The sequence below is a fragment of the Centruroides vittatus genome, unplaced genomic scaffold, assembly GCF_030686945.1.
Source record: "Centruroides vittatus isolate TY-2023 unplaced genomic scaffold, ASM3068694v2 contig_9, whole genome shotgun sequence".
Classification (NCBI taxonomy): domain Eukaryota; kingdom Metazoa; phylum Arthropoda; class Arachnida; order Scorpiones; family Buthidae; genus Centruroides; species Centruroides vittatus.
Window position 1 is genome coordinate 337,257 of NW_027122589.1, and position 27,924 is coordinate 365,180.

The window sequence follows — 27,924 nt, forward strand, 5'->3', positions numbered from 1 at the left end:
GGTCCTTCTGGTTCCTCTACCTACGCTTGAATTTAATGTTATAATTTAGAACGAATATAAATCTAAAACAAGTACTCTTCTTTACCTGTTAGGTGAATTTATCAAGTAACTTTATAATCAGATAAACTTGTATAATTGTTACGAGATAAGAAAATGACAAGAGTAATCTTATTTTAGCTATTAATTTCATTTTATCATTTATTTGATAAATTCATATATTAAATGAAATTTTAATTTTATTTCATTAATTTTATAAACATAAAATTTTAATTACAAATGGATAAAAATCAAAATAATATATCTTCAAATTAATACTTTATATGAAACCATTTTATATTTATTGCCTTTTTTTAACAGTATTTTTCCATTTATCACAATTAAGAGCATGATATTTTTGATGTTTTATAAGCAAAATTATTCGAATTGGATGAACAATATCTTAAAACTTTCGAAAAAATTCCTTATCCTTATTTTTTATGGATAATCCTGTTTAACATTTGAATAATTATTTATTTTTCAGAATGTATGCAAGAATTCAGTAAAATAAACAATTAGTAAGAGTCTTACAATACATTCCTGTAGATAGTAGTATTATTTTATCTCTCTGTAGATATGATTAATCAGGCCCACAGTGATAGTAAATGCTTGTTAAGTCCAACGTTCAGTCAGTCAGGCTCGAAAGCTCAGTACAGTGATATTGTGGTGTTGCACTAAGTATGGATAAGATTTTTTTGACCGATGCCTTAAGAGGCATCATTAAAATTAAACGAATAACTATAGACAATGCTGTTTTTCGCCTTCATTATCGTGCAACAACTTTGCTTTTCATTACATTCAGTATTTTAGTTACTGCAACACAATTTTTTGGAGATCCCATCAGATGCATTCAGCGAGATGATATACCTGAGAGAGTCATCAACACTTACTGCTGGATTGAAAGTACGTTCACTCTACCAAAAGCCCTTACTAAGAAAGTTGGAGAAGAAGTTGTATATCCAGGAGTCGACAAACATAAAAACGGCGACGAAGTAATAGAACACGCCTACTATCAATGGGTATGTTTTGTACTGTTTTTACAAGGTTTGCTATTTTACGTTCCTAGAATTTTATGGAAAGCGTGGGAAGGTGGTAAAATAAACGCTTTGGTAATGGAAATGCATAAGCCAGTAATGAAAAAAGAGGATAGAGAAGATAAATGCAAGCAATTAGCATCATATTTCAGTGATAATTGGCATCGTCATAATGGTTACGCTTTTCGATTCTTCATTTGTGAGTTTTTGAATTTTGTTAATGTTGTTGGCCAAATTTATCTCGTCGATAGATTCTTAGGTGGTGAATTTACAACATATGGTCCTGAGGTTGTAAAATTCGCTCAAATGAATCAAGAAGATCGTTTCGACCCAATGATTAAAGTATTTCCAAGAATGGCGAAATGTACATTCCACAGATTTGGTTCAGCCGGAAGTGTTCAAACACACGATGCCTTATGTATTTTACCACTTAACATTGTGAACGAAAAAATCTATGTTTTCATATGGTTTTGGATGGTTATTTTAGCTATAATAACAGGTGGAAATGTTGCATACAGAATTCTAGTTTTTGGATGGCCACGACTTCGTTTTGTTTTATTACGAAATAAAAACATTATTGCTGATAAGAAAGATATAGAAGTTATTATGAAAGAAATTCAGTTTGGTGATTGGTTTATTCTTTATTTGCTTAGTAGCAATATGCACAGTTTACATTTTCGAGAATTTATGTCTATGTTAGCCGAAAAGATTAATTTGAAGAGACTAGAAAATAAAGGATTGGATGTTCTTGATTCAGGAGATTTGGGAAAAAGAAAGAAATCTTTAGAAGCACTTGAAGGTGCTGCTTTAGTTTAATTTTCTCTTTCTGTTTTTTTTTTTTTTTTTTTTTTTTCAAGTCTCAATGAAGTCTTATGATGAAATTTTGAGGAATAACTCTACCAATGAAAGTTTATTATATGTTTAAAATATTTTGTAAACGTTTTTAAAATAAAATATTTTAAGATTATTTTTCTTGTTTTTATTTTCTAAAATAAATATTTTACACCCACCAATAATGGCGGATTTTGGACATCGGGACTCTTCTCACTCGAGAACCACTGCTCATCGATAAAGTCAGGTTAATTGTTAAAATCAAAAAATATTCAAATATTCTTCAACAGGAAATTTAATGTATTGAATATATAACTATAACAGAATTTAAACAATAAATTTATTTATCATATTTGTCAAAATGAATTATATATAAATTATATTTTATAGCTACAATGGAACTCTGAACCTCTTTATCATAAAGAAATCATGTGTTCCTGTTTAGGAGGACAGAGTTTCATCATACAGATAAGACAAAATAGAATGCTTTAGTACTTTTAGATAATAGAGAAATAAAATATTATCAATTTTAATTTGAAATAGTTTAGTTATTTTTAAGTTTCACTTTCTTTTTGACTCTTTCAACAAGGTATTTCACAGTGCACTCTACAAAGATAGGATATTAATGCTAAATTGAAAATAAAACAAAAAGTATAAAGTGCATAAAAACTATCGGAAAAATTACATATTTGTTTTGTTCTTAAGATTAAAAAAAAATAAGGGGAAAAAAAATAGATACGAAATTCGTAAACATCTTTATAAACACTTCAAATCATTTTACATTGTAAATTTCCATAGACAATGGCGGCATCTGTGGAGAAAAATATTAAATATGTCTTCAATGGCTTAAAACATGCCATATAATTTAATATAGTATTTATTAAGCTATAAAACTTAAATATTAATTATTAAAATAATAATACAATTTATACTTATAAACCTATAAATCTATTACAAACAAAGCTTTTTCTTGTCGCTTAGGCTTTCAAAAATAGAATATAATTATTAATTTTATCGTTTAAGAATATATCCTATTTTTCGGTTAACTATTCAAATTCTGTTAATAAATTTGATATTTATAATTTCCTATTTTTATTAGGGTGCAATTTAAAACAAAAAAAAAATTGTAGACATAAATTCTCACTGTCCTCTTTCTGTCTATCTTTCCTTAATCTCGAGAACGGAGTTAGATATGTGAAAGTAGAAACAAAATATGAAAACCGTAGAGGCAGGAGGCCCAGATTGACTATATTTCAATTTCAATTCAAAAATTTTCTCCTCGAAGTTGTTATACAGGGTGTTTTTTTATCTTGAGACAATGAAATAACTTAATTGGATCTCATTATTTTGGGAAAAAGGTATAGACATAAGTTGTAGGGTTTCGAAGGGCCAATCAATTGGTGACCTTGGATGTGACCTTGACTTATTCAAGGTCATTTGAGGGTCAAATCTGTTTTTTTTTCAATGGGAACATATTTTTGACCCCCGGCAATGGAAAGAGCGGGAAATTTCACAACCAGATATACCTTTGACCTTATGGACTAGGTCAAGATTATTTTAAGGTTTAAATTATAAGCTTTTTCTAATGGGAAACCATACTTTTTATTATTGGAATAGGCAGGGAGGTAAAAGTTACGTTTTTTTATGACCTTATTACTTTGAACTTTAAAAGCATTCACTACTTTTAGCACTACCCAGGAGTAACAATGTGGACATAGTAGTTTTCTGCTCCCTTTCAGATGCTTATTTTCAGCGAGTCCCCTTGCCTCTCACTATCGCAATGCTTGTTTTCAGTAAGTCTTCGCAATACTTTACTTTTCATCATTGCTTGAGATGTTGGTTTTGGGGAAAAACTTTATAACAAATGTTCAAAATAATGCCCTTCCACTTTGATGCATTCGTTGAGCCGCGCTTAAAATCATCACACTTGAGATGACCTTCAGAGGTCAAATTTGAGGTACTCAAAGTCATGACTGATTGTGAAATTTTCTCGCTCTCTCTATGTAAATGTAACTTTTACCTCCTTGCCTATTCCAGTAATAAAAAGTATGATTTCCCCATTAGAAAAAGCTTATAATTTAAACCTTAAAATAATCTTGACCTAGTCTAAAAGGTCAAAGGTATATCCGGTTGTGAAATTTCCCGCTCTTTTCATTGCCGGGGTCAAAAATATGTGTTCCCATTGAAAAAACAGACTTGACCCTCAAATGGCCTTGAAGGTCAAGGTCAAGGTCACATCCAAGGTCACCAATTGATTGGCTCTTCGAAACCCTACAACTTATGTCTATACCTTTTTCTCGAAATAATGAGATCCGAATTATTTCATTGTCTCAAGATAAAAAAAACACCCTGTATAGATGACCGGTACAAGTCTATCATTAAAAGAAAGTATGATGTACAGGGGCAAGCCACTACTAACTTAAAGTGGAGAGCATATATTTTAAATTAAATTAATTTAAAATACGATAAAAAAATTGCAGCCCAGACTAAATGCGCCGAAATAAGGAAAAATACTTTGATTTGGCTCTGGACACGAAGAAAACATCCGCGAACTGCAGATATTTTCTACAGGTCCGTTATCGAGATCCATTCTAACGTAGTTCTACTGTATAGTTATGAACTTTTTGATATAAAGGTCGAACCCGTAGTAACGAGTAATCACGATAAAAAAAACTTTTATTATAACGGATCAACTTCTTCATTCCTGTGATGGTCCGTTATATCGCGCTTTTACTGTATTTAGTATATTTAACAATTATACTAGAAATATGTATAGTAGGATCTGAGAAAGGCGAAGTGAAGCCCGGGCATTCATAGATCTGAGATCCACTTTTCTCCAAAAGCAATAAAAATATATGTATAAAATTAATAAAGCTAGTAAAACTAGTTTCTTCATCACTTATCAAAGTAAGTTTTATTTATATATTTTTATATTAAGTTTTTTTAAGTAAAAAATAAAACTTTGGGGCCTCTCTGAGTCCTGAATTCGAATGTTGCGTCTAGAAATTATTCGAATATTCGAGATCTTTGAATTTCCCTTTGATAAAAAAAAATCCAATTCTAATAACTAATATCGCACCGGACATACAGACAACGCTTCTTCATGCAAAGTTGCAAGGCATATAGAGTCAAATATTCCCAAAGTGTCTGCAAAATTTCCCTAAATTCCAGAATTTTAACTTAAAATTCCCTACGATGACATCAATATTACAGTACAATTTTGATATTTTCGATACTCGTAACTTTTTATTGAAATGTTTTTTTGAAAAGTTATTTATTAAATTTTCACATAATGATTTGTTCTATTTCATACTGTAATTTAAAAATATATGAGTAAAGTAAGGTACCTAATGCTGTAAAAACTAGTTGAAGCAAAGAAAAACATACATAAAACAGTATTATCAGTCTATATTTATTATATTCTAAAATTCCAATAAGATTGTCACATGCATTTTTTCTTATTTCACTTACGTATGATAAAAACAAACCAAATGCTTTTTCGTTTAGATGTGTTTGCATGCTTTAAATATACTGTAAGAATATAAAAATTCTTAAATTTCACTTGCTTTATTATATCTTTACGAAGACACTTTGCTTTGAGTTTTATATGCAGACACTTCCAATTCTTATTTGATGATAATATTTTATTAAGAACGAGCAATTATTTATTGTGACATCGTCTCAATGACGGGCTGCAATTTTTAATCATATTTTCAATATTTTTTTAATTAAAAATATATGCTCTCCACCTCAAGTTAGTGTCTTGCCCCTATACACCCTGCTTTTCCGTTAGCAATAGAGTCACGCCAGTTATCAAACTCCTTTCGGGGGGAAGGGGAATTTTGAATTAAAATTACGTGACTTGCAGTGAAAACCAGAAGTTCATATATAGTTAATTTTAAACTATTTCCAAACAACGTGTCAAAGAGAGACTTTCTTCAATTTCGATCTTGTTCATTGAACGAGATATTGCTGCAGGTCTGGACTTATTTTCTGTAATTAATTCGGCGCTCCTAAAAGCTAAAAAGCAATTTTGTAGGTGAATTTCTGTATTGAATTTTCCAATTCATTGTAAAACCATTGTACACATCATTTTTATTGTGTGATTTTTTTACTGCTGTTTCTGTAATAAAAACGTTCATATTATTGTAGACCCAAATAAATCTTTCATCGCTTTTTTAATGGACCTCAAAAATAAATTTATAGGTCCTATACAGTTGTCCCTTGATAGTCCGACGTTTTGTAATCCGACATGCTCAGTAGTCCGACGCACCTCCCGTCAAGGTCACCGTAGTCTCCGTCTTCAAAGTGTGAGCACAGTATGTACTGTACATATTTACATATGTACTGTACATAATTAATCTACCTACGTTGTGGCATTTAGTTATAATGTTTATAAATTACTGTACATACTGTATTATTTATGCCTACACATACTGTATGTACATTTATTGGCTTCCATATTTCTTTTAATAAACATGTTTTAGTTAATTGAAATGGGTGTTTCATTTCCATATTAACCTAGGCAGCATTTTACTCATAAAATGTAGGAATATTGTAGGCGACTGCTAGCAAAACAATGCCAAATGTGTAATCACTTTCGGTAATCCGGCATCTTTGGTAATCCGACAACCCTTTGGTCCCATACCTGTCGGATTATCAAGGGACAATTGTATATATGTAGACTTATAAAAAGCAAATATGTATGCCACTAATACCATTAAAAAGTCCACGTAAATAATGCCTCAACTTCCTCCCTCTCCATCGTGTACAATGATATAATTTGCAAGATCCCCTTCTCCCTGTTAAACTGTATACGTAATTAATGGACAGTACCTTTGTATGTATGTTGACTCATATATTATATAATAATAAAAATATATAAATCTTATTTACTTCTATGTAAATTGTGAAAAATTAAATTTTTAAAGGAAATGTTATATTATATATTATATATATGGTAAATAATAATGATTACTCAATTTCCTACGTGCGTAAGTTATCGTAATCTTTACCTTCGTTTAAATAGAAGTGATGTTACCTAATCATTTAACACTTATTACAAGGAAGTTGTGTAAAAATACATTATAATTTTGTGAAATAATCTGAATTATCATAAATAATATTATTCAAGATTTTTAATTAAATTAATTTAATTTCTTGCTTTAAATTTGACACAATAACCAGAGTCAATTACTACGTTTGAATTGAATACGTATAAATATGTAATTTCTTCTGTACAAATCAAATGTTTTAATTATAGAATATGCAAAAATTTTGACATATTTCTAATTAAAATTTTTAATTATATTTATTAGCATTATGTATATTAATTAATTAATATTGTAACTAGAATTATTTAAAATTTTGAAATTAACTGATTAAAAATTTATATGACCTGTTTATCCGGATGAAACGATTTGTTTGTGACTAGTTTCAGGTAGTTAAATAGCAGAATTGGCAGGATATTTCCTGTTAAAATAATTATAATTTTAACAATCTTTGATTATATTAATATAATTAAATTATTGTGATTTATTAAATACATATTTAAAAATTTGTATTTAATTTACGTCACAAAAGTATGACTGGTGACTTCATTAATTTTAACGATTTATTTTATGTTTTACGATTTATGTTAATTAATAAAAATTGCTGTTAATAAAATAAATTCAGTTTCTTCTATTTATAAAAATTTAATTTATTTTATTAACAGCAATTTTTATTAATTAAAGATTATTTTCTGTTGTAATATTCCAGGTAAAACACACCTATAGTAAAATATTAAATAAATAAAAATTTCAAATTTGATGGGTGAGTGTTAGCTACTTCTTGGAAAGTCAATATTAGTTGTTCTTGTCATTCTATTAAAGTAATATTTATTTTTTTTTTATTCTGTAGATTTTATAGTTATATCGAGCTAGATTGCAAATATATACAAATATATAATATTTATTTAAGTTAAAAGATAAAGGATCTATATATCTATAGGCCTTATGAAGGCCTTATCTAAAGACCTATATAAAAGGTCATATATAGAACCTATATGTAAAAGTTATAATAAAATATAATAAATAAGAAAATTTTTTAACTCTATCCTTGATTCTGAAGAGATCCTCGAGAAGATGGAATGAAACTGTAATAAGACAGGATGGCAATAATGATAATGATGAAGAATATCATTTACAATTTTGATAATTACAATTTACTGTATATGAATTAACGATTATGGATGATTTAATGAAAAACACATTTCAAAAGTTCCTGTAATTATGCTGATGGTAACAATTCCGAAACAGGATATGAATTGATATGACCATGTGTTATTTATTTTAAGACCTGCTGATATAATCCCCAATGCACATAATATTGATCACATTGTTTACGCATAATTTGCAGATCGGACATACAATTTAGGCTTAATAAGTGAAATTCCTGCAATAATTGATTTTCTTTAAGAATTTTGACTGACATGGCTTAACCTTAAGTAGCTTAAAGTAATTTGTGAAAATTTCTCAAATTACTTTTGTGAACAATTGTTAATTTAGTATAATATTATGCAATGAAGGCAAAAAATGTTACACGCTCTCTCCCTTCCGGGTAGTAAAATTCGTCTCGGGTGAATGAACCTGACCTAACATCACGAGATGTAGTTCTAGATCACGTCTCCAACCTAAATTCATATAAAATTAGATAATAATTAAGGAAAATAGCATTTATATTAAATTGATTCAAATAAATTATTGAATAAAGTATACAAACGTTTTAATCCCAGAAACATTCGTGGACGGTTTTATATGGCAATACCTATTCTCGTTTTTATAACTCACAAGTCAGCCACTGATGAAAGCCAGCCAAACCTAAGATGAGCATTAAAAAGAAAATCCTTTTTAAGCTCTGCAGAATAGAAAAATTCAAAAAAAACTTGCATCAATCTTGTTATTCATAATTAACATTAGTTTCTAATTTCTGTATATATAGAAACAAGGATATTTTGTAGTCGTGTTTATTAAAATGATTATCATTACATTTTACTACGAGTAATACACAGTATATATGTAACAGACAATAATAGTGTAGGATATATCTTCCAGGCTAGATTAATTAGTTTATTATACTAAAAACGGGGATAAGAACCAGGAATACAGAGAAATTGTTGCTGGACTTTCCTGGTACTTTTTATTCGTTTCTATCCCTAATAATCGCTACCATTACCTTTAAGTCTTCACATTAACACAAAATTATTAATACAAATGATTACTCGTAAAATGAGGAACTTTTAACATTTTAAAACGTTACTCTCCTCACCCATTCATAAACAAAGACCTTTCGGTCTAATCTCGATGAAAATTATGATTAATAACACATAAATAAAATATTTATCATAAAGAATTTCATTTTAAAAATAGCTTTTTATATTTTTATCTCGAACTTAAGAGTTTGTGTTTGAAAAAATATCAATTTCTTAAAATATTATATATATATAGAAAAAAGTTAGAACTTAATTGGTTTATTCTATCAAAAGTTATAAAAAAAATCAAAAAAACATTAATTGGGAGTAGGGATGACTTTCGAATAAATATTCGAAACAAATACATTTAGTTTTTCGTAAAGTAAAAATTTGTACGAGTAAAAATATTTCATAGCTTAGAAGCTTTTTGAGATATGACCTCTACCCCTTTAATAACTCCCGAACCAATGGTCCGATTTTCCTGAAAATTTCTAGAAACATTTCTCCCAATAAGCAAACTTCCCTGCAAAATTTCATTAATTTTTGACAAAATAAACAGGAGTTATTAAGCTTCAAAATAGGTTTAAAAATCCTCATCCCAAAAACACGCGCACAAACATCCATACATACAGAAAAACTTCCAAATTTTTTTCCTCGACGTTTCAAGGTCCCCTGAGTCCAAAAATGTAACAATCTTGGGGATCATTTTTTGACCCATCGCCATTCTTTCCCTCCGTTATATAACAGCCGGGAAAGTAAAATAAATAAATAAATAAATAAATAAATAAATTGCTTTTAAAGTTAAAAAGACCTTTCTAAGGATTAGAATTGAAGCAATTTTACTACCTTACTACAGTAATACATATATATATATATACATAAATTATATAATTATATATAAAGTAATATAATCTACTGTAAATCTTCACTTCAATTACAGTTTATACATAATGCAACTTTGAATTTAATTACATATTGGCTCAATCGAAGAGTTACTTCATTTTTAGATAATTGAAGACATTCCAAGTAAGACAAACCCAGATCCAAGAATTCGTTTATTATTATTCTTTCCTTTCGACTTCCTTTGGAATTTCTATCATACTTATTTGATTTAATTGAAATAACTTTTTAATTCTTAAAACAAATATAAATTAATGTATTCATTTTAAGAATCAAAAGCATTTCACATACCTTTTTTTTTCTCGGTATTTAAACTGTTATAAAATTACGAATGAATTTTTAAATTAGATTATAATATAAAACCAGCTGTATAAGTTATAAGTATACAGAGGGGCATAATAGTTAATTAACCATGTAAAGACTAAATTATTTCCTCCAATTTAAAAAAAAAAAAAAAAAAAAAAAGAAACAAGTACGTTATTCTAAACTCAGTTCACGATTTATATTTACAAGTATATTTGGAATACAGTATATAAAAACAAAACACGATTAACTGATTTTTGGTCCATCCTGTATAAATATAGTAATTTACGGACTCGAAACAACAATAAAATTCGACAAAGTTGATTTTCATGAATTACAATTACTGGTTTTCTAGCGAACTACATTGCAAAGCTAATCTAAAAATTTCACAATGAGAGTTCACTTATGTCAAAAGAGATTAATCATTGCACAAGCATGAAACAACACCTTAATATATCCTATTATCTAGATACCTTTTCAAGAAATTAGAATATGTCACACGCATATATACCGCTTTACATGTTTTGTTACATCTCTTTTGAATTAGTTACACTTCGATTCCCATAACGTCGAGAATTTGCAAAAATTTAAATTTTATTATCGAAATTAATATAATATATACAAATAAATTAGCAAGATATAAAAGAGCGTAAACTCTTTTAGAGGAAAATGATGAGGAGTAGAGCCAGGCGTTGAGTAATATGTTACGAGGTTCGTGTAACGCGTATGTTACGAATATCACACAAAAACATTCTCTCAGATGTCCTTTTAAGCATAATTAATGCATTCTAAGCGTGAGACATATTAGTTCATTCTTACTTTATTAAGTTTTAGTACATTAAATTTAAGATTTTTGAGCCAATTTAATATACTTAAATTATTATTTGTTTTTCCGATTATAACTCAAAACTATAATTTATTTTCATGCGTAGGAAACAAGTTTTTCGCGGAGTAAGAAGAGAACTAACAAATTCAGTTTCGGTATTCAAGAATTTCTTGGAGGTTGAATGAATCCTTTCAGCTTTTGAAAACGAAAAAAAACATAAAAATTAACAAACTTGGTATCAGTTTTCTCAAATGTTCTAAGAGTTGAATGAACCTTTTTAGTATTTACAAGCTAAAAGAGTTCATTTAAAATCTGGTTTTTGTTGTTATTTATTTATTTATTTAAATAATTACATACATAAATTTCCTTTAAATTAACCTATAATATATTTTTTTAAATAAATTTTATTACTAATATTGTTCATACATATGAAAATTTATCAAAAATTTTTTGTTAGTTTAGTCTAAAGTAACTAATTACGTAAGTCATGAGATCTAGATTGAGGTATGCCATATGGCCTGACCCTCGAATGCGATCTCATCCAAATTTCGTTTGTTTATACAGAAAATACGATACAAAAATGATTAAAAAAAATAAAGTTTCTTTCATAAATGGTTATTTTATTTATTTATTTTATTTCATTCGTATATTTTCTAGCTTTCAGGCCTAATTATGGACTGTAACTGGCCATGTAACCCGTAATGTGTGATGTCTGGCATTAAATAATCAATGGTAATATATGTAACGTCGTTATGTTTCGTGATAACATATCAGCAAATTTATTATAAAAAAAATAGAATCGATACAGTCAGTAAGATTATTAAATCTTTAAAAAATCTTAACTTATTACGAAGTTAATTTACTGAAAAATTTATGGGTTATGAATTATATGGTCAGTCACAATTATACCATAGGCAGACCTGACTCGCAGTTAATTACAGGAAAGATGGCATAAAAATAGATAAATCTGTTAAATTAAATAGTCAATATACTGTATTATATTTTAAAACAAAAAGTATTTTATTCTGCAGCAGTCTTTCAGTTTCAAATATTGAAAGTTTTAATATTTTTTGCCATTAAAGTCCGTATTCACAAGGATAAAGAGTTAGAATCAGTAGTTAACCAATCATCATTTATATTACTTTTAGTACGTGAACGCTTATTGGCTAACTTATAGTTCAAATTCTTGTTCTGTGGCTGTGAATACGGACTTACTCTAAATAAATTAAATGTATGAAATAAATTTTTTGTAATGAAAATATGAAGTTTTTATTATAAATAAATAAATCTGTACTTTTATTTTAAACATAAAATCGATATATGTACAGGTACAATCTTTTAAAGTTAAGTTTAATAATTTAATTTATAACTCATTTTCATTAATTCCAGTTTATTTATCCTCATCTAAAAAAATTATTTTTAATTTTAAATGATTTTAGTTCGACTCATTTAGTTGACATACAGTAGATATCATTTTATTATTGTGTTATGAATTCTCAGCGCCATCTGTTATTGATTTTTCAAAATGATTTAAAATTATTGTGATTTAATTGCATTTTTTCGTCAGTTGTTAAAAACAAAAAAAAAAACAAATTAAGTAAAATCACAGCAAAATTAGCAATTAACCATCTCATAATTGGTTCACAAGTTAGTTAAAAGAATTAATCTATTATTTGTTTCCATTCTTTCATATGGTTCCATCATTTGAATATTTTCCCAATAATAAAAATTTTAATAACTTTTGCAAGTTTTCAAAATAATGACTAGAAGTATAATAAAATGTTATTATGGTTTTAGCAATTACTGAGTGTAGTGTATATCAATGCTCTTTAATAAACAGTGCTCAATATCTATGAATAAATTTGTCAATTTTTTAGACTAAATGTTTATATTTTTTAGAAATAATACTAAATACAATTCTAATATAACTTTATTTTATACACTTCTATGAAATTCGTTTATAATTTTTTCGATTAATTTCAGTTTAATATTACATAATTGGCAACCGGATGGGAGAGGCGACAAAGCCGTGAGCTTATCTCTATGAGGAATCCAATGTTCCAGATATGTCGGGCCCCCAACTGGTATGGGTAAAGATCCTATTAAAAGAGGGAGAAAAAAGCTTAAAATGAAATATATATATATATATTTCATTTTAAGAATTATATTATGTAAAATATATATATATATTACATAATATAATTAATTATTTGTTTTAAATTTATCAAATAATATTGTATATCTTTCTATTTAATGCAGAAAATACACTTTTACATGAAAACAAGTCGTAGTACAATTTATGTCATTCATTATAAAGTACAGAAAAACTTTCAGGATTCTGACTCCGAGTATTACTTATGAAATTGATCCTGAAATCTTTTGTCTTCATTTAAAAAAGAATATTTTGAGTTTTATCCTAAAACTTATTTCGTCAGTTTGTCTTGATATAATCTTTCAGTAAAAGAAAAACCAATATATATATATATATATATGAAGAAATTGGAAAAAAATATATATTTTTTCTAATTTTTAGTTTATTTTTACAGAATTTCTTCATACTAAAAAGAAGGAAGATATTGGAAAAAGTATTTGAAGATGGACTATATAAGAGATAGAACTACGGAAGAAGCTAGTTCAATAATTATTTGCTGTTATGTATACTTACAAAGTTAAAATTAATGATTATACTTTTTTAGATTTCTCACCATTCTGTGAAATTCAGAAAAGATCCGTAGTTGGACCCCTTTTTTTACGGCTTATATCAATACTGTAGGTACCTCGCTAATCTTAACTTAATGGTAATAACTTATGCTGATAAGGAGTGATAACATGAAACTAATTAACAATAATTATACGAGTAACTCGCTGCGTCAAATTTATTTATATAGTCTTTCTGTTTCAATCGTACAACTTGCGAATGAATCCCAACAAATCAGCTAATCCTCAGCATTTCTCGTTATTCCGTAATCGGTCGTGTACAGTACATAAATTCAAAAGTATCGACTAAGCATTACATAAAGTTCCTTTTTTATTCGTAATGTTCACTAGATGAATGAGCTCGACGACACGCTCCACCTGGATTTTACAACTTTTAGACACCTTTGTAAAAAGAGATCGTATTTTGTTGAAGTTGAACATATCTTTATGCTAATGTTTTTCTATTTAAACTTTATAATATTATATATGCACATATTTATTTTCGTTTTTACTTTGATTTTGTTTGTATTGGTTGACAGTTTTATTTTACTAAAAGGTATTGTTTGGGTATAGTAATTTCTTGTACATTATAGTATAGTACTACAGATATAAAATTAAAGAATAACAAAGGAGATCTTACAAAGAAATAAAATATGCTGGTTAAGGCAGTGGTTTTCAACCACCGTGCCACGGGACATTACGGTACCACAACGACACTTTGGAGATGCCACAAAATATACTGCTAAACAACGCCATAATACTTCTTACGTATAACTTATTTTTTTTTAACTCTTTCCGCCCTGTGGGCACTAAGAGGGCCTCTTATAGCAAGCCCATTATGGGTTCGGCCAGGCCCACAATGGGGCGGCCGGGTGGTGAGAGACGAGTATCGACATATCCGAATGCACCACCCCCCGAAAAATTCCTGGGGATTTTTCGACCCGTCCGGATTCGATCCCAGGTCCCCAGGGCGGCAGGCTGCTAACCTCGACCGCTCGGCCATCCGGCCACGTATAACTCATTTCCAAAAGTACGAAAAGTTCAATAATTCTTCATTGATAAAAACGTAAGGATGCTTCAAAAAAAAAAAAAAATATATAAAGTTAGAAGTGTTGCTATTAGAAAAAGATTCAAAACGCTTGATTAAGGAGTCTCCTGCTCTTTTAGATGGCCCAGACTGAATCAAAACCAGGCTCACTCGCGGTTCCGTTTTCTGAATACTGGCAGTCAATGTTCCCTCTAATTTTTTTTTTTTGTAGATGAGCGGAACATTTACTTCTGTGAGCAAAAAAAATTTTTTTGCTTAGCATATGTATATAAAATCTTATTTTTTCCTATAAAAACTAAAATAATTAATTATAAAGTAGAGATTAAAATTCATTTTAAAACATACTTCCTTACAAAATATCTTTTGTCAATAATTTAATGTATTTAATCGAAATATACGTAGCAATAATCATGTTGCAGACAGAGTGAGAAATAAGTGAACAACATTTCAAATCATGTGCATGCTCGCTTGCGCGGCACATAAATTCTCGTGCGCGGCAACAATTTGAGCAATGCGCGGCCGCGCAGCTTAGAGGAAACATTGCTGGTAGCCGATTGCAGAGACAACGTTTAAATGCCGACGGCAATTTAGAGATCGTGTAGACCGCGGTTCAGAAAAAAATTTAATTGCAGAGACGGAGTTTCTCGCTTGCCACAGTTTAAACAGCGATTAGAAACCAGTTATTTGACATATTGTCTAGACTCTCTCGATAGTAGGTTTAGACATCACTTTATTTCAGTAGAAATCACCATTGTTGGTCGCAAAGTTTATGTTACAATGGATATTGTTCATTTAATAAATCTTGTAAACGAGAAATTATTTATCGCGACAATTACGAAGAGAGAAAGGGTAATACAAGATCGGAATGATCCTTTATAAATCTATTCCGAGAACGAATTTCGAATTCGGTATAGATTTTCTAAATGTGGATTTGTTCATATTTTAAATCGTATTGACGACGAAATTAAGCCTCTAGATAGAAGAGGATTGTCATTAACTACTGAACAACAGTTGTTAACGACATTACGATTTTATGCCACCGGACGCTTCCAGAGGGTAGCCTGTGATCTTATCGGAGTTCACGTCTCCACTGTATGCAGGAATCTATCAAACTACCATTAAATATATTTAAAAATTTTTTTGTATAGTGATAGAGACGTTTATAATAAGAATGACGTCTTCTTTAACGAATAAGAATAAGGTCTTACTGCGAGCAGACCGACAAGGAAACGACGAAAAAAATTCGTTCTGTATCATCTCCCATGCGGTTTTTTCATCCCCAGAATACGATTGTTATAACCTTTCTCTTCAACTGCAGGATAATTTTTTATAATTTCTGCGAGGACACTTTTTCTTCGGAAAATTTCCGGCATGATTTGAACACGTTGTTCGTCGCCATTTTTCTGACGTCCTAAACGAATGACCTGATTGGTTAAACGACTCATGAGAGAGGGGAGTAACAGCGAAGAAAGTAATAGCCAACGCTTTCCGAGGTTCATTTAGATGGCGTTCAGAAACAGACGACCGTCGTCTTTGCAACGCATTTTAAACCGCGGTTCAGCCAGCCAACGCCTGAACGCCGTTCGGCTGTTAAACGTCTTTTAACGTAAACTATATCTCTGCAATCGGCTGTGGGAGTTCTGTCGTGCGTTCGCGTCTCGCTAGGACCCGCTGGCCACGGGTTTTCGGGTTTTCTCCACGTCTGTAACGCCTAAATATGGGCCAGTTATTCTTAAAAAATACCCCCAGAAGGCATTCCCCTAGGCAGATTGCCAAGTGTTGTGTTGCCGTAACTTAATAAACAAACAAAACAAATCAAAACCTTAGAAATTTTCAGTAGTGGTTTGATCCAAATGTGTTGGGTTCAGTTCCTCACTGCTCGGCTGTCTCATTGTGAGCAAGACCGAACCCAGGAAAAATGCTATGAAAATTCTTCTTAAATTAATATCTGCTGACTGGAAAGAAAAGTTCTTCATCTTTTTATTCTCAAATTTATTTTTGCGCTAGTTTGATGAATTTACTTTATTAAGAAAGTGTTTCTAATATGTACATTTTCATTATATTCACTGTTGCTTTTCAATAATGTCGAATCATCATTTCAAGAATATCAGCAACGAGTTGCTTAACTTTCCCTGCAACATTTTTACTGCGTGTGTAGCGCCATCTGTTATGATATTTTATTTTTAAAACTTTTTATATAATATTTTTAATGATTATAAAATGGCAAAAAGCTTAATTTTGAGAGTAGGGATGGGTTTTGTTTTGCATTATTCACCTCCATGTTGTTGTTTTGGTTCCAATTAGAAATTTTTGAAGAATGTCCCTAATTAAATGTATCACTTCATTTTATATATATATCCTTCTGGAACATATCTAGCATGTAAAAACAGAATTATATTTAATTAGTTAAAAATATTTTTAACAATTATAATACATGTTCTTATGTTCTTTTCTTGTTCTTTATTATGTTCTTTTCAATTTATGTTATTAGAAATTATAATTATATAAATATTATTTTTCAGGTTAATTACTCTCATCATTTTTATATCAATATAGAATATAATTTTTATGATACAATTATTAATAATTGAGAATAAGTGTAATTTAATCCAATACTTAAATTTTTAAAATAATTAAGTACTTATATTTTCCGTATCAAGATTTAAAATTACTCTATATTATCCTCGGAAATAAATATCATTAAAATATATTATCTATTTCATTTCCTGGAGGAACCATAAAAAATTAATATAATTAGTATAATTCAAAGTACTGTGTCGTCACTTTACATGACGTCTTATCATATGTTATTACTCATCGCAGAGGCTACTCTATTTCATGAACAGAGCTTCTAAGAAACACGTGTTGCTACTCTTTCCTCTAAAAAAAGAAACATAGCTACGTTTCTTTATATAAATTCGTTAAATTTCTTTACAAAACTATAGATAAAATTTACAATTAAATGAAAATAATTCCTTAAGTCAAGTATGAATATTTCTAGCAAATCAGTATATTTTTAGTACCAGAATCTAGCTTTTTATGTCAAAAGCGAGAAAAAAATCACGACAAATTGACAAATTTTAAGTCATTGTGTTCATTATATATTTTTTTCGAGGCTACAGTATATGTGGCGTTGAATATAAAAATTTGAGAGGCATTGAAAAAAATATATCTACATCCTGAAAATAAATCTAACCGTAATCAGTAATCCTTCTCTTTCCCCCTATATATATATAGTATTTATTAGTTACACATGTTCCAAGAGAGATGAACAGGGCTCGCGCAAATTACAGACATGAGAAAACTTCTTTCCAAAAGCCATAAATTATAAGGAAATATGAGACAAGTTAACGAACGGGGCAAGATGACGAACCACATTCTTAAGCTAATCTAGAGATAAATGGAAGCGTATTTCTGGTGCAAACATGAAGTTGCATTAACAGATCCAGCCTAACAATGAATGGTTGGTTTCTTATATGTACAATATAAAGCTGAAAAGCTTGATTTTCAGTCACTAAAAAACTTTTTCATGTGGAACAGTTTTCCATAACTACGCTATATATACCGTAGCGCAATAATTTTTGCAGCGTTAGATTAGGTATTATTTGTTTTCATTTTGATGCGAAATTTCTCTATATACTATTTACTTGAACGTAAGTAGCACGTAGTAACTCTGTAGCAATAAAATCATTTCATTTATAAACACGGAGTAAGGTAACTGAGCATGTTAATCATCAACATGGCTCAGCAGGGATTTATTGCTAGGTAATCAAGAGTAACATCTTACAAAATCTAATATTGCAAGTCTTCTAGAGGAGGAGTGGATTCAGTGTTGTAAATACAAAAGTTGGTAGCATGCATGAGTTGCAGTACGTTGCAGCTATGAAAATATAGGAAAATTTATTCGAGATTTACTTCAATAGATTGAATGTCCTCTTTGTATTTTGCTTCTTTTGTTCTAATTTTATCGTTTTAAATAAAAGAAGCATACAGAATAACTGGAGTATTATTACAAAAGTATAAAAATTTCATTTATCTGTATTTTTTAAATCTTATGTCAACTTGCCCACTTTTCCCTATATTGTCGTCATCTTACCCCTCTAATAAAGTAATATGATGAAAAAGTAATATTTTTAAAGACGATAAAACTAAAGTAAAAATTTTTAGAACTTAACCTTTGTCAGCCCCATTATGTAAGCAAACATTTAAAGTACAGGTTAGTACGCCTAATATTAGCGAGGTTGAGGCCGAAGTTTTAAACGCGAAAACGTGTACTGTACGTCGGACGTTCAGCGCCGCTTTCCTGTAAGCCGAGAAGTTTGACAATGGCGTTCGGAATGTCGAACATGATTCCACTGACTTTCCAAACACCATTGTCAAACTTCTAGGCGTACAGGAAAGCGGCGCCGAATGTCCGACGTACAGTACACGTTTTCGCGTTTAAAACTTCGGCCTCAACCTCGCTGTTAACTTATTAAACATTCGTCAACTTGCCCACCTTCCTCTCCGAATAAAATGAATAAGACAAATTAAATTAATTTTTTACCATTAAATACCAAAGTGTAAAATAGAAACGTTAGTTTATTCCACTGGAAAAACTTGGGTAGAATCTGGACGAGCAATTCTGGAATGTTAAGTAGTGGATTATATCGAGCCCGTCCCTCACTACTCGGCCGCCCCTTCTATGGGTCTGATTGAACCCATGATGGCCATGGAGAAAAAGTATTTAGTGCGGCTCCCATTTTGGGCCGGCAAAATTTTTTAAGAGTCAAAAATGAAAAGAAAAAATAGATGAATACCAGAACTAAGAATAGATCTAGTGTATTGTAAGTGTATTTGCATTTCTGTCGTGGTGAAATAAGTGAGTCATGAAAACTCCTTTTTTATGTTTCCACTACGATAAATAACCTCATAAAGTGTATTTTATGCATATTTGAATTCCAATAACGTGAAAAATAAATCAAACCTTGAATCATGTACATTTCAATTTGGGTACACTCGCGTAAACGAAATTTGCGTGAATTGAGATTGAATGTAATAAAAACAGTTTAATATTGACACAACTTTAGAGAATATAATAAATATTTGTAAAGTTTTAGAAAATTTATGACGTATAATTTAAAAATCATAATAATTTATTTTCTTACATTATTTAAATTTCTTGTTATTTTTTTCTGAATATATTTACTTGCCAAATATTTATTTAACTTATTAAAAATTAAACTTTTTAACTTTCAAACTTGACGTAAAACATAATTCCTTTAGTTAAAAGAAAAATATTTCATCAAACATTGTACCTTTAGTAGGAACAAAAATTATAATTACAAAAGAAAAATTAATATATCTTGTTAAATTGACCGAACGATATAGTTTGATATTAGTAAGTAAAAAACATATAGTCTTTTTTTTAAAAAATATGCTAAATCAGATATATTTCTTTATTTTTCCTAAGAAATATCAATTAACTGATATATATTTTACTATAAAGTACTCTAATATATATACGATAATATACAATAATTAAGTGAAATGAAATGTTCACCAAGAAATCTCTTCAATTGCAGTTTCCCTTACTAAAGTATAATATAAATTTTTAAGCAATTAAAATTAAATAAATAATAATATTAACATAATTATTATATATCACACAATGTGACCTACATTTTAAGTAGGTTACTTTTTCTTCTTAGTTTATTTGGTTTTGCTGGGTGATATTAACTTTCATCCAAATGAGATAAATATGGAGGAGCATTTTATAGTAATATAGGAATGTTATTAAGCAGAATATTTTGTAAGAATAGAGTAAAATAAAGTTATTAAATGTAGAGCTTGTATTTATACTTGATCTTTGATTTCTTTTTAACCATATTCACAACCAAGAATTATGAGTTGAACGTTAACCAATAAGTGTTCACGTGTTAAAGGTGAATGATAACTTGCTAACTTGTAACTCTAAGGAAAAACTTTAATTAAATTAATCATTTTTAATAAAAAATAAGTGAAATGTTCAAGAAATTTTTATAATATATTCTAAATACAAACAGTGGCTTAGGACCTATCGTTTAATAACTTAACTTTTTATTTATTTATTTATTTATTTTGATAATCTCTGCGTAGTGTTCTATAGGTGATTTGTTGTAGTTTTTTTAATTTACAAATTAGTTATAAGTGATTTAAATAAGTTATTAAAAATTATTATTAAATTAAATCAGTAAATTAATTTGAAAAAATGTTAATTATAAAACAGTTTCAAGAAACGTTTTAATGTTGCGCATACATTGGTAAACTGCAAGCAACTTTGTGCAGTAAATTACTTAGAAATACATATAATGATAGTATGCTTTGGCAAGACAAAAGTAGTACAGCGAAACAGGAAAAGCAAGAAGAAAAACGGAAGTGATAAACTATCCTCCAAGACTATGTAAAAACACAAAATATGAATATAATTTTGATACATTCTGAGAAACTTTTAATTACAATTACTACTATAGTAATTAAACAAATAATTTAAGAGTTAATGATTAATCATCTTAAGTATTAAGTTTAATGGGTACGACCATTTAGTTATTTAACTACAATTATTGCAATATTTACGTAAGTTCCTGTTGACGTCAGAAACGTGACGTCTATACTTTTTTCCTCCTTATAAGGAATAGCTGATTGTTGTTAATGATAAAGAAAAACTTTTTAATTAAATTATAATTAAATTAATCAATTTTTTAATTTAAAAAATAAGTGAAATCTTTAATAAATTTTGGTTGAAATCAAAATTTAGGTTAATGAGCTGTTGCTGGAACTATAAGACTTTTTTAATGACATAATTTCCGCCTTCAAATTCTACTAAATTAATTATACTAAAATTTTCGCAATGAATTATATTCAATTGACCTTTTTTATGAATTATTTTTATTATTTATTCATTTATAGGTATATTTTTTGTTGGATTTTGTATATAAGAATTTTTTTTTGTTTTTATATATAAAAATATTTAAAATTTTAACAGTTTTAAATAGAATAAAAACTTTAAATTATTTTATAAAAGTTACGATGCACTTTTTGATATTAGATGAACATGTTTATAATTAATTAATATTTAAAAAAGAATGAGATTATTATAATAATATCATTATTTAAAGTAGCACGTTCGTCATCTGCATAAATGCAGTATTTTTATCTAAATAAATTTTATTTTTATTCTTTCTTGTGATTATTAATTTTGTTTATGCTTTTTTGTATGACGCGCCATGAACACTAAATTAAAAAAAAAAAAAAGTTATCGTATTGTTAACGTTCCGAAAACCTGTACGACGTCATAAAAGTTTTCAAACGTCATTCGAAGCAACCAATCGTGTAATGGATGTCATACGAAATGAAATTGTAAAGTATTTACGTGTTTATCGTTTTTCATTTTGAGTCTACCTTTCAAGATGATAACATTATTTCAGTCTTTGGCTTCTTTATTGAAATTAAAGCCAATTTGCGTGGATAATAATGTATTTCGTCTTCATTACAAGTTCACTGTTGGAGTTTTGTTATGTTTTTGTATAACAGTGACCTGTTACCAATTTTTTGGCGATCCCATTAAATGTTTAAAGGGAAACGTTCGACAAGAAGCTCTGGAAACTTTTTGCTGGATTCATTATACATATTCCTTACCGGAAGCCTTTCATAAAACATATCCAGAAGTACCTTATCCAGGAATTGAGAACTCTTTAAGGAAGAAAAAGGAAAAAGTGTATCATAAGTATTATCAATGGGTATGTTTTGTATTATTTCTTCAAGCTCTTCTGTTTTTTATACCTCATTACGTATGGAAAATATGGGAAGGTGGGAAGATAAAAGCTATCATTTTAGAATTAGATAAACCAATTCTCAGCGAAGAAACTAAAGAAGACAACAAAAATCGCTTAGTAAAATATTTAAAAGATACTCGTGGTTTACATTCCTTCTATGTTATTTATTTTGTTATTTGTGAAACTTTGAATTTTGTCAACACTGTTGGACAACTATTTTTAATTGATAAGTTTCTCGGGCATGCATTCTTAAAATATGGTACTGAAATCTTAGAACATACAAATGTTTATCCGGATGATCCTTTAGATGGTACAAATCCTATGATGATTCTTTTTCCAAAAATGGCTAAATGTCTTTTTCACTCAATAGGATCTGGTGGAAGCATTGAAGATAATGATGTAATGTGCATCCTTCCTCTTAATGTTATTAATGAGAAAATCTATGTATTTTTATGGTTTTGGTTAATAATATTGACTACTTTAACAGCTATCCATTTGGTTTATCGCTTTATTACTATGATGTCATGGCAAGCGAGATATATTTCTCTTAGTTTTAAATGTAAATTTGTCGATAGACATAGTCTCTTATCTGTACTTCAATTCTGTAATTTTGGCGATTGGTTTTTACTTAATTTGTTATCAAAAAATTTAGAAAGATATCATTTTAGAGATCTAATTGAAACATTAGCCAAAGAATTTCAAACAGATGGTAATGAAAAATTGCTGGAGAAAGGAAATGGTGAAAAAATGAAATTTCCTTAATTTGTAGAAGTTTGAAATAATTTTAATGTGCCAAATATAAAATTGTATAATTTAATCTGGTATTAACTGTATAGTATAATAGTCAATTTTTGCCAGTATTAATTGATATTTAAAATCTGTCAAGTCCAGCTACACTGCCAAACATCAAAGATGGAATAAGCTGTATACTTAAATGATGTAAAATTACATATTTTAAATAATTATATTTATATTGTTTGCCAAAATGTGTATTTTATGATTGTAATTTTATAGATAACTGATAATATACGGTCTAACAATCAAAATTATATTCTTAATAAAAAAGTGATATACTGTATTTACTTTAGTCAACTGTTTGTTATATAAAACTGTTTGTTTCTATATTAAATAAATCATTCCAATTTTACATAATGTAAAAAAATATACTTAAAAACTGTATAATAATTTAGTATTTAAATAATTATTGAAGAATAAAGTTTTATATAATAAATTTACTTAATTATTAAATATAAATTTCATTTAAAAGTATTTTTTTTTGCATAATTTTAAACTATATAATAAATTATTAATATATTTTCTCATCAATTTTTTATTGATATTTGTAATAGCATCTTGCATTGTTGTTTTGATAAAATAGCAATGTAATCTAGTCAAAACAGTTAAACTGTTTTAATAAATAGCACTTTTGATAAGGATATTTTGTCTTTTATTTTAGTGTAAGTTTCAAAATTTGTTCTGAAATTTATAAATATTTTAAATTATTTTTGTAAATAGTGTAATTTGTTTTATCTTCAGTTTTTCTAAATTTCTTATAGCACCTGTTCAATTTCCTTCAAGTTAATAGTTTAGAAATTAATTTTTTTTACATATTTATACTTTTTTATATTCTTTAAATTTATTTTTTTAAATAAAACCTTTTTATTATTTTCTTATTTCTAATCTATATACGCATATAATAGAGATGGGTTGATGATAATAATAATAAGCGCAGAGCCCAGACGGTTAGGAGTTGAAAGTTGAAATTTGGTACACAGTTAGGATGTCTTTTTTTGTTTTTTTTTGTAACTCTTTCCGCCCTGTGGGCATTAAGAGGGCTTCTTATAGCAAGTCCATTATGGGTTCGGCCAGGCCCACAATGGGGCGGCCGGGTGGTGAGGGACGACATATCCGGACGGACCACCCCCCCCGAAAAATTCCTGGGGGGTTTTTCGACCCGTCCGGATTTGATCCCGGGTCCCCCAGGGCGGCAGGCTGCTAACCTTGACCGCTCGGCCATCCGGCCGCTCAGTTAGGACATGTCATGAGAATGTACACTAAGAAGCGATTTTTCGAAATTCTCCCCGCGGGTAGAGGGAGAGGGTTTGAACTCTGATTCTACTGTACTATTTTAGATTCGGTTTTGCGGAAATCGAACATATTTTTAGGCCCATCTAAAAACTCTCTAAGTAGCCTCGGAAGAGGAGGGACCTAATTCTTGCACCCGATGAAAACGGGTAAGGTCGGCTATAATCTAATAAGCTTAGTCTTTGCTGTTGTTACTTTTTGCCCGAGCAACGCCAGGCTCATCTGCTAGTATTTAATAATTCTTAAATAATGACTACTAAAAGTACCGAAAAGTTTTAATAATGAATTTTTGATCTGCCGTAATTGTTAATGTTATACTGTAATTGTATTAAGTCATAACCAGTTTTAACATAATTTTTATAGTCCGTAATTTATAGTCTACTTCGCTTCTATTCAGTTTCTTTAATCTCAATATGTAATCGTTTAAAACATTTTTAATTTCCTGGAAATTATCACATCCACACCCCGTAATTACTAGCCATTCAGCATCTTTATTTTACCCAGATGTATTTCGAAAATTACAATATTTCTCTCCTCGGCGGGTTTTCCTCCGTAAAGCACAGACATTTTTTGATATACTGGTAACTATACGATAACTTTCAATATTTCAACTGTTTTTAACTACTTTTATATTAAAATCATTTTCCCCTATATTCCTTTGTTAACAATACTTTGGTAATACGCAGTCTTTGCTATTATCACTTTCATTCTTCTTCACATCATTCGCCAACACTCCAACAACTGGACATCTCCCCAGGAGAGAATGTGGATGTAATAATTCCTAGAAAATTAAGGTGTTTCAGCGGTTATATATTGAGATAATTCTTCTTTACTTTATTAAATTTTTACAAAATATATTTTTAAAATATTATTTAAATTGTCTCACCTAGCATGCTTTGAAATTATGCAAAAATGATTATGAGCAAATTTTTATTAACTTAAAAATTTTACTATTATTTTTGTAATTTTAAAAATGATTTCGTTAAATTAATATAGTAATTTATTATGTGTAAAATGAATAAATATCCGAAATATTTTATTATTTCTCTTCTTTAAATAACTTATTTTAATATTGTAGATTAACCAAAAGTTACTTAACAATTGTACAGACTAAATTACGTTCTTATTCAAGTATTTAATCATATTTTTATTACATTTCTACCAGTTTTATAAAAGAAAAATATGCCTTAAACTCAATTTACGATTTATATTTACAAGCTTGCAATATAAAGAATTACGACCGTTCTTTAACCATACCCATATAAAAATTTATTGGTTAAAATTAAAAATAAGATGTAATCATACGAAAGAAGAATATTTAAAATACAGTAATAGAAATATAAAAGTAAAATTGAATATTGTAAAAATAGAATTCCCGATAGAAGCAGAAAAATTCTTAGAAAGGAAAACTGAACTTCCTTTATGATAAAAGTACATTTATCACTTATAAAAAATGATTAGAAATTCTTTTGTTTAGTTATTAATTCTTCTATCTTACTATTTAAAATTATTAATACATTAAGTATAGTGGCGGATTATGGCCTAGGCCGACAAGGCCCTTGCCTTGGCAGAAAATATGAAACAGCAATTTTTTCTGAACGTTTAAAATAAAATATTTAATTTGCATGTATTCTACAGTACTTTCGAATATGCGTATTTATCATCGTCGCAAAATGCTTAATGATTTTTAATTTATTTTATAATTCTTATTTAGTCTTAAATAAATTTATATAGGGACGTCACATATTTCAGAGATTATGAGCGGTAGTTTTTTTAATCCACTACTGATTAAATATATAATCAGATTATTTTTCTGGTATTTAAAATATGTCTAACTTTCATTAATTTTAAAATCTTTAATTAAATTTATAGTGTATGATTTACAAAAATGTTTCGCCAAGATTCTTACAGTTTTTGACTTTGACGTTCAGAAATGCAAAAAAATTTGGGAGATTTTTCCCTCTGTATGTATGGATGTTTCGTTGTTTGTGTTTGGGAGGGACACGATTATGTTTACCCTGTTCGAAGCTTAATAATTCACTGTGCTTTTTGTTGAAAATTTCTGAAATATTGCAGGGAGATTTGTGTATTAGGGGAATTGATGCTATTAAATTTTGGTGGTTAAAGGTCGAGGGGATGAGGAGATAGAAAGAGATCATATGTAGTATTTCGAGACTGATTTAATGAAAAGTTTACTCGTTATTGGAATTTAATCTTTTTATAAATCATCTTGTCATTTTATAATAATTAATAATATAAAATGTTTTTAATGAAATATCATAACAGATGCCGCCACACACAAGTTTAAATTGTTACTCAGCCTGGAAAGTTACTCAACTAGTTTCTGGAAATTTTTTTTTTTTTTTTTTTTTTGTAATATGTCGAAGCGATTTTCTCAGGTAGATGAAATGTGATTTTTACAGAGGAAATTAAATATTTTTAAATTTCCTAACCACATTTTTATTGAAATAACATTATAGTAGATAAGTATAGTAAGGATTTATAAATAAAAAACGACAGCCTTTATGGACCGATACCATGTCTGAAGCAAATCACGGTCTAGACCAGGAGTCTAAATCTGTGTGCCATAAATAAGCATACTTATCTTTAAAAATGTTTACGCATGCCGAAGTTTTAGATTTCGAATAACGATATTTTAAGAAATGAAACGAATATATGCTTTAATTGGAATAAATGTATAGAAATTGATTGAAGGAAAATGTTCAGGTGATAAATCGAAATAATGATTGAAAAAGATAGGTGATAAACCGAAATCTTATAAGTTCGAAATTTAAACTGCAATTTATTCGTGTAATGTAATATATCTGCGTCAATAAATTACGATAGTTATTTCCTAACTGATAATGTAAAGAAATATTCGATATAAATCATATAAATTTTTAGTTTAGAATTAAGCGGAAATGCTTAATGAAATACAAAACAGTGTTTCATTTATCTTTGAATATAAGGATGTTGTTATCATCATAATGTAAAGAATTTGACGAAAGCTACGAAATAAAAACTGAAACTGAATAAATACAGTATTCCTATTTTTAGTATTAACGTTTCTTTTCTTTTGTGAAAGTTATAATAATATAATCGTGACTTTTTGCAGAAAATATAATTATTATTAGTAAGAG

General features: G+C 28.6%; 2 protein-coding genes across 2 annotated transcripts; both read left to right on the plus strand.

The window, feature by feature from the left end:
* The first annotated feature begins 646 nt into the window (after window positions 1-646).
* On the plus strand, window positions 647-1,906 carry LOC136983974 (innexin inx2-like). Its single transcript, XM_067280871.1, has one exon. The coding sequence runs from the start codon at window positions 717-719 to the stop codon at window positions 1,884-1,886; it is 1,170 nt and encodes a 389-aa protein (XP_067136972.1). The 5' UTR covers window positions 647-716; the 3' UTR covers window positions 1,887-1,906.
* Window positions 1,907-22,215: 20,309 nt separating this feature from the next.
* On the plus strand, window positions 22,216-23,832 carry LOC136983964 (innexin inx2-like). The gene has a single exon (XM_067280860.1). It carries the CDS (start codon window positions 22,334-22,336, stop codon window positions 23,459-23,461), a length of 1,128 nt encoding a protein of 375 aa, XP_067136961.1. The 5' UTR covers window positions 22,216-22,333; the 3' UTR covers window positions 23,462-23,832.
* Window positions 23,833-27,924: the final 4,092 nt, after the last annotated feature.

Excerpts from the sequence above, each read along its gene's own strand:
- LOC136983964 (XM_067280860.1), top strand. The coding sequence starts at position 22,334 with ATGATAACATTATTTCAGTCTTTGGCTTCTTTATTGAAATTAAAGCCA.
- LOC136983974 (XM_067280871.1), top strand. The coding sequence starts at position 717 with ATGGATAAGATTTTTTTGACCGATGCCTTAAGAGGCATCATTAAAATT.